General features: G+C 37.0%; 1 protein-coding gene across 2 annotated transcripts in view; it reads left to right on the top strand.

The window, feature by feature from the left end:
- The first annotated feature begins 4,267 nt into the window (after positions 1 to 4,267).
- Positions 4,268 to 8,503, top strand: part of PABPC1 (poly(A) binding protein, cytoplasmic 1) — an 11,043-nt gene continuing 6,807 nt past the window's right edge. For both annotated transcript variants that reach the window (XM_009323077.1, XM_009323076.1), the window contains exons 1-4: positions 4,268 to 4,456; positions 4,560 to 4,675; positions 6,545 to 6,684; positions 7,965 to 8,059. In XM_009323077.1, coding sequence (XP_009321352.1) covers positions 4,283 to 4,456; positions 4,560 to 4,675; positions 6,545 to 6,684; positions 7,965 to 8,059 — 525 coding nt within the window. In that variant the 5' untranslated portion in view covers positions 4,268 to 4,282. The remainder of the gene's footprint in view (positions 4,457 to 4,559; positions 4,676 to 6,544; positions 6,685 to 7,964; positions 8,060 to 8,503) is intronic.

Below are 8,503 nucleotides of genomic sequence, written 5' to 3'. Positions count from 1 at the left end.
GGCATCCGAGATGAAGGCTAGCTTGAAGAAAACATCATAGTCATTAGCACCTTTTAATAACAGCGCAGGAGCTGGGTGTGTATGCGTGATTAAGAGGCCAAAAGAAGGAAGTAGGACGTAACCAGGATCGCTTGGTAGTTTTATAGACGTCCAGTCAAAGCACAGGCCAAAGCATAATACGCTAAAACACCATGGCAGGTCTGTCACGTGTAGGGGAGGGGATGAAATTACTCGGGCCTCCTTTGCTTGCTCTTCATGTAGCAAGCTCCGTTCCGATCCATTTCTCTTTGCAGTGAACTCTCCGACGTTGTGTTTCTCAAGTTGTGTTTTTATTAAACTTGCTTTACACGGCGTGTTGCTGGTTCTCTAAAGTTACACCAGTAAAGAAACTTTCCATGTAGTTCTGGTCATGCTTGTACTAAGTTTGGCAAACCAGCTTGTTCATTCGGAGCGTATTTCGATAAAAGAACCAAATGTGTCTGGTTCTAAGTTTTGGGGAGTCCAACTAAAAGAAAAAAATAGTTTGGCCAGCTAGAACATATTTGATTTCAAGTACAGTTAAGTAAACATAAGTAAACGATAATACAGTTAAGTAAACATAAGTAAACAATATTATAATGGCTTTATTTTCAGGCATACAAAAGTGAGAAATTTGAATTACAGACTTTTCAAGCAATTAGATTAACTGGCTTTCAAAATTGGCTTTAGTATATAGCCATTATCAGATCAGACTTTGGTGTACTGATGATATCTGTGCATAAGTAGTAAAAGTTACCGTCTCATCTTTTTAGTAGGCAGATATTTCACCTGTTATCAGCGCTCTCACTTCAGAGAGCTTTTCATTTATTTAGCCATTGTTTAGGATGAGATGATTTTGAATGCTTAACATACTTTTCTTCCATTTGGTAAAAACCTATGGGACAGTTTACTCTCGAAGAAAAATAAGGGGTTAGCACGGTTCAGTACTGTGATATGATAATGTCAAGGCAGAAGTTGAAGGTGATTCAAATGCTTCTCCTCCTTAGGAATGAATTCTGTAGGGGCTGACTTTGTCCTTAGTTGGGCAACCTGTTCAACCCTACATTTTGTGACTTAGTTTGTAATTTGTCAAATGTGGGAACAAACACAGCCTTTTCACCTGAGCAGTGCTTGCATTCAGAATTTGAGAATGTGCCTCTTCTAGAAATGCCATTACTCCAAACGTTACAAGTATTTTTTCAGATGTTGGGAAGTGCACCTGTTTTATTCTACACCTAGTCCAGTTCAGCTAAAAGTATTTCTCATCTGTATCAAACTTGCATCTGGCATGTATCTGGAAGCACTTGTTTAAAATATACTTAAATGAGATCGTGTAATTATACTTTTGCAACATCTTTAGAATTTGATGTTCTTGGCAAATACCTAGAAAGCATTTGCTGATTTTTTTTTTCATAGATCATTCTATCCATTTGCTGAAACCTTGAAATAGGAGGGTGAATTCTTACAGTAATACTGGTTTCATTTTGATTCCAAACTAGCTGCCTTTTCGTGGTTTAGCCTAATTCTTAGCTACATTTTGGGCTATGCTTATTAAACAGCTGGTAACAACTAGCTCGGGTTTTGAAAATGTTTTTGAAGGTGTGTTTGACATTACCAGCTGTCTGTAAACTAGGGATCTCAAAGCTCTTCCAAAAACCAGTTACGCCTGATGACACATTTCATAGTTGTGACTTTTCTGAATTTGAGTCACCGTCCAGAGTAAAGCCCAGGCAATCTTGTTTAATCACTAAACTGGAAGTACTCTTGAGTAATCTGAAACTGCACTTCCCCCTTCGGATTTTTTGGATGTTTATGTTTCCAGAGGTTTATTATTTTATAACTATTGCTATGTACATTTAGCATTAAGTGTATATTCCGTGTGATTTTGAAATTGTTACTGAAGTGGACTGTCCAGTTGCTCACGACTAAAATGGGAACTGGTGACTCATTCAATAAAAGCTCTAGCAGAATCAGCAAAAGTACAGCACGGGTAGGTGTGTCCTCTTGGTAACAAGTTAACTGCTGAATGGAATTGCCTTCTGCAAACTAGCATGCAGCCTTTTATGGCTGAAATGCAATGAAAGTAAGCCAGTTTTACTAGTTGTGAATTCTAATGAGGGTAGCTTGTACCTGGTTGCAGATGTATTCTAGTAATGTTTTAAAATCTATTGTGGAATGACAATGTGGTGTTGGTTAAGCAGAGATCTTTAAATTTCTTGTGCTTCTGCTCCATAGAAGAGATGAGGAGAGCTGTTGAGAGTTTCCATGCTGTCCTTGTCTTTGTGGAGAAATTGCATTGGTCTAAGATATATGCCCACTATTAGTTGAGAGTGGTAATGTTTGCGAAGGCTAGTATGGACCCACTTTGAGTCAGATGTTTGGGGAATGTGTCCAGGAACACACGTTTTTGAGGAGTGTCAGGATTATTCTAGAAGCAATTAGCATGAATTAGAAAAGCCTCTTTTCTAGTAAAGGAAACCCTGTTACTACTTCTGGAAATAATGAACTGTTTGCTGCTGGCACTTTTGCTGGTGCTGGCAGTAATAATTCTAATGACTTCCAGGGCAATACCGAAGTGTTAGATGTTTCTACTGTGGCCAGTCTGATATCCACAGTTAGGTTGGTGGTGTTTTGGGTTTTTTGCCATCCTTTTTTTTTTGTGATTTAAAGCCTTCCAATGCTTTGTGTTTCCCATTATCAGTATCTAGGTTGTCTTCTCTCTCTCTTTAACTTATATTCAATTTTGTGAAAGCTTTGTTAGCTTATTTAAAAGACTGGCAATGCTTACATTTTTTATGGCTTCAGCTTAAATCAGTTTTTGACTTGCTACTGTTATGTGAATATGTAATAGTATCAATAGATGATTTTTTTTACAAGAAAATGTTAGCTGTCTGTCTCGTTAACTTCTACAGATGTCTTTTCAGAGAATATAATCTTCTAATTCACTTGTAATATGAAAACGTGGCAAGAAAGGACGTAAAACGTGGTGTACCAGCTGAACCAGAGGCTGATCGCAAATTTTCTTTGGCCATGATATCCAACAACCTAGCTAAAGACAAAAGCATCACTGAAAGAACAAAAACATAAATAAGGGTTTTCACAATGTGATTGGCCCTTGGTCCTTCTCCTAAGAAAGGCAATTAACTGACACAGTTACTGTTTTTAAACTAATACTAAACCGATTTCAGTCTTGTTAACATCACATTGCTGTGCTATATGCAAATTGTAGTGAAGTGAGTTAGTACCAATGGGTCTGACTTCAGGTATTTACTGGGACTTTTTTCAGTGTTCTTCCAGATGTACAGGAACAATGAAGAAAAGGACCTAATGTAGGAGATCATAAAATATGTCTGCCATACTTGAGAACTGTTGCTCTTTCTTGCCTAAATACCTTGTTGAATTAAAACATCACAGACATGTCTTGTTGCTTTGAAGGGACATATGAAAACTGAAGAAGTCTTGATACTTCCCTGTCTAAATACACTGAGATCTTAAATTCAGGCTTTGAAAAGTTAGTTATGGAGTTCTACTGGAAAAACTGCTCCACTGGAGTAAACAAAACCTGGTTTACATTACTTCATTTTGCTGTTTTAATGTTTGCTCCTTCATTGAGCTTGTATGCATTTCATCATGAGCTTTTTATATATATATAAAAAAATAAAATTTCAGATTTTCAAAATTAAGTAAGGGCTAGTTTTAAATCTCTTTGAACTGTCCCTTGCCCAGAAGTCCATCACAGATGCTTTTTGTCACTAAGGAAGGAGTTGTGTGGAACAGCTGCCTGAACCAGGCTTGAACTTCACCTAGCAAAGAAATTTTATCCGTTTAGGGGTGTTGGTGATTTAGGAGTTCTTATGTTAAAGGTTGCAAAAGGCCTCATATAGGCACAAGCGGTACCCCTAAAAGCATTTTTATTGGTACAATATACAGCTACATGATGTGGGAGTGGCCAGCTGATTTTCACAAATGTTAAAAATTTTCCTCCTGTGGAATAGGTCATAATCGCCATCACTCGATACGCTTTCTCCTGTCACCGTACCATCTTTTCATAGTGGGGTCCAATCATTTAGGCTACTGGGATACAGAGTGGGGTTTATTTACATTGGAGGTTTGGGTTTGCATCTTGGTGGTGGTGCTGGACTTAAAATAGTAAAAATTTTATGAAGAATTGTACTTCAAGTGCTATTTATGTGCCTACTAAGATAACTTTAGTGTTTCCTACTAATTCCATTATGTTTTTCCAGCTGAACGAGCTTTGGATACCATGAACTTCGACGTCATTAAAGGCAAACCAGTGCGCATCATGTGGTCTCAGCGCGATCCGTCTCTACGCAAAAGCGGTGTAGGAAACATCTTCATCAAAAACTTGGACAAATCAATTGATAACAAAGCTTTGTATGACACATTTTCTGCTTTTGGAAACATCCTGTCTTGTAAGGTTAGTGGAAAATTATTGGTGCGTTTAATGGTTTGACAGAAAAACCCCTCAATTTACGCTGGAAACATTCCATGGATATTACAACAAGGTTTTTCTTTAATAGGTGGTATGTGATGAAAATGGATCCAAGGGTTATGGATTTGTACATTTTGAGACACAAGAAGCTGCAGAAAGAGCTATTGAAAAAATGAATGGTATGCTGCTTAATGACCGCAAAGTGTAAGTACATAAATACGTAGTTGGGGATCGACAGGCTGAAATTCATTTTACAGCGGACAAATACTTAGCTTACCTAGAAAAGGCAGGTTGTTCTAAAAATTTCTAATTTTAAAGAGGATTTAGGATGTTAGTGCTAGGAATATTATGAATTATATCGCCCGCCTATTCTAAAGGCAGAATAAGTTCAGAAAAGGCTAATAATGGACTCTAGGGAAAAAATTGTTGTATTAGTTGTCTTACAAGCCAATGCTGTAATGAGGATTTGGGAACTTCTCTGGGTTTCTGATCTTACTGGTCTGAGATAAAATACAATGCATCAGGTATTCTGAATAATACTTCCTTTATAAGAGTTGTGAGATGGGTATGTTACCCATTTTTTGGATGAAACATAAAGCTCTAGAGTTACTCAGTCCTGAATAGCAATTGGATTACACTAATGTTTTTATATGAATGTCTGTTAGTAGGCCTATCTAGGAAATAGGAGCGGAAAATAAAACCTACAGAAACATAATGTTTTAAACATTATCACTGTTTTATACTGTAGGAAAAAAAGTTATTCGGCTACTTGGTTAGTGATATCTAGGCTTGAAGGGGGGGGCGAGTGTGCCTCACAGCTATGCCTAAGGGATCATTATGGTATTTGGTATAGTTGCAAAAGAATAGCTCTGAATACTTGAGAGGGTTTGGAAAAAGGATAACAGAAATCAGCATCAGCTTACCATCATGGATTATTTTTACATGTAGAGATGGATGGATCAAGCCACATACAGGGAGAACACATATTTTGAAACTTTAGTTTTCCTGCTTGTTCTGTGCTTGACTGGCATACTGTGGATGTTTTTACTCAGCTTCTATCTTTATATAACCTTTTTAAATTAGTAAAAAAAGGTCAGCATGTAGTCATAAAAACACATGATTTACATAAACTTTGTTTGGTAAAAAAACATCATTAGGGTTAATTTTGCTTTGAATTTCTATTCAGGCGAGGCTTTTAGAAGTGAATTAAAGTATTTCACTCACTATCAAAATCTGCTGAACACATTCCGCTATCATTCTTACCGCCCTTGGTTACTATAAATCGGGTGAAGTTGTTCAAGCTTAAGAAAACGTTGAGTTACTGTATGCTACTTTATTGGATCTGTCAGATTTGGAACTATAAAGTTGGACAACACAATAAAATTTGAGAGCAAAAGTCTATTACAATCAGAAATTAGTGTTAGCCATGTAACGTCTGTACGAGAGCAGTTCTTTGGGTTGCAGAGTGTTGTGTTCGGCTTCTGTTCTTTCTCTGATGGTATGAACTAACTTTTGGTGTTCCCAGCCAATTTGCAATGGTATTTGACTAAAGAGTGAGTTGAACTGTTTATTTCTCTATGCCTATTCAAAACAAAACAAACCCAACAGTTTGTTTTGATATAGGCTGGAAAGGTGTGTAAGGGAGTGGGGGAGGTTAGTTAAATATCCCTTGCTTAAAAACTGGATCAGAGAACGGTTACTGCTTTAAGGCTGCCAAGTTTGTAGTATGGCAGAGGGATTATGCTGATATCTAGAATTTCTGTTTAGCCACTTTACCTTTCCCATTGTCCAGCTCCTGTTGTCAAAGGCTGTTTTATAAGAGTGAACAATCTCGCCAATGGCTTGAAAGCATTTTTATGCTAGTGGCTGTGATAAGCACACTGACGTACCAAAGGATAGTGAAATTGTTTTTCTGATGGAGTTTTATCGTAAATATTTTATCTAAAGAATTTCATGCCTATAACGAACAATGAGACTGATTAAGAATAAAATATGATGCTAGAGGATTAAAGTAAATTGTTAAACCTTGACAGACTTGCTTTAATCTACACTGTTCTGTTCTCCTGCAACTAGATTTGTTGGAAGGTTTAAATCCCGCAAGGAACGTGAGGCAGAGCTTGGAGCCAGAGCAAAGGAATTCACCAATGTTTACATCAAGAATTTTGGAGAAGACATGGATGATGAGAGACTTAAGGAACTCTTTGGCAAGTTTGGTAATGTCTTAAACTTTTAAGTTTATATAAACACAAGTGAACTTCAGCTTACTACTTACATCTTATCTGTACAGTGCCTTATAATACAAGGAATCAGCTGGCTGTCTGATGTTGATTTAAAAAAATAAAAAAAGGTACTGAAAAGTTGGTACTTAATTCCAATTTCAGATTTAAAGTGCAATAACATCTGCTGCAGAATTTTAAATAGGCAGAATAGCATATATAATCCTGCCATCAGAATTGCTTCTGATAATCTGAAAATAATGTGTCTAAATAGTCTTTTCAATGAGTTTTGCAAATTTTTTAAAGTTGCAAATAGAAGGTTTCTCTGTTTTAGTATAGATTGATGTTATGAATTCACTACAGGATACATGAAAAATTACTTTGCCATTGCTTTCATTGACCTGCAGACTTATCTTTACTCAGAGTATCTCTGCTTTCATTATTCAGTTGCATTGTGGCGGTTGACCTAATATGAAATTATAAGGAACTTTTCCCTTGGCAAGCTATTTGGTTCTGTCTTGATCCTCAGTTGTGCACGGGGCAGGCATATGATCGTGATCTAGTAATGTATATGGTGTGTCACCATCGAAACAGGAAATGGCAATCTCCTTAATTCAGTTACTTTCAGCCTCAGCTTTTTTTTTGTTTTCTTCCCTCCATGCTTTTGCTGTTCTCCAGTGGATATCATGTAAAGCAAGACAAAGCCTTGCATGTGAGATATTCAATAGTGGCCCTAAGCAGCATTTACAGGAAATTCCCTTCCACTATTGAAGTATCTGTGGTTGAAACGGTAGCGAATTTAGCTGCTAATATCTGTCTCAATTGATCTGTGAACTGCAATTTTTCAAAGGTTTGGAATTGCTGACTGGGGTGGCCTTTCACCGGGATAAATGGTGAAGCACATACCTAATAAAGGCCTCCTCTCTGGCTTTCAGTATCTGTTTCAAAGGATGGAAGCACTAATGCTTTCTAAATGTCATCATTTTTAATGAGAAGAACAATTTCATTCACTTTGAGGTGAAATTCCTACCCCATTTTGGTTGAAAATACAGTAGGAAAGAAATTCAGCATGGCAGACTTCAGCCATAATGGCTGAAGTTCAGCATCATGGCAAATTAGCAATTTTATATTAATGGGTTATGTTTACTAGATTGGTGCAGGAGTCCTTTGTAATACAAATGAAACAAACTAAATATTAAGACTTCTAAACAGGATGTTAAAAATGTGAAGAGAATACATTCTGTATACAAAGTATAAGTATTTCATTATCTTTTTAGGTCCTGCCCTAAGTGTGAAAGTTATGACCGATGAGAGTGGAAAATCCAAAGGCTTTGGCTTCGTTAGTTTTGAAAGACATGAAGATGCCCAAAAAGTAAGCTTTTGGACTTCATTTTAGGAATTCTATAACTGAGACCCAAATAATATGTTTCATTGAGTGTTTTGAAATCTTGTGACTTCTTTAAGGGTTTTTAATTGGTCAAGGACACTGCAAAAACAGGTGTCTGCTTCCCAAATGACTTAGCATAGTTTCTGTTGTTGAGAATGCTTTCTTATGAGCAAATGTCAGTTGATTAGAGTAGCCTATTAAGTCAAGATACTCTGAGCCAGCTGGAACTAGTGTAGAAATGGGGAATCTCGATTAATTTAATAATGTGTTGTAGTTGGGCTTAAAGGTCTCTGAGATTTGGACTCCCTCATGCTGGGCAACATACAAGCATAGTAAGTTATTACATCTCTGCAAAACCCAGATGAATCATTGGATCCAATTCGGTTGCGCAAAACGTTTGTGCAAGGCAGAAAGGATGGAGTTTCCAGA

This window comes from Pygoscelis adeliae, unplaced genomic scaffold (genome assembly GCF_000699105.1).
Source record: "Pygoscelis adeliae isolate BGI_AS28 unplaced genomic scaffold, ASM69910v1 Scaffold174, whole genome shotgun sequence".
NCBI lineage: Eukaryota > Metazoa > Chordata > Aves > Sphenisciformes > Spheniscidae > Pygoscelis > Pygoscelis adeliae.
The sequence above is the reverse complement of the archived record's forward strand: the minus strand, read 5'-3'. Positions and strand labels throughout refer to the sequence as shown.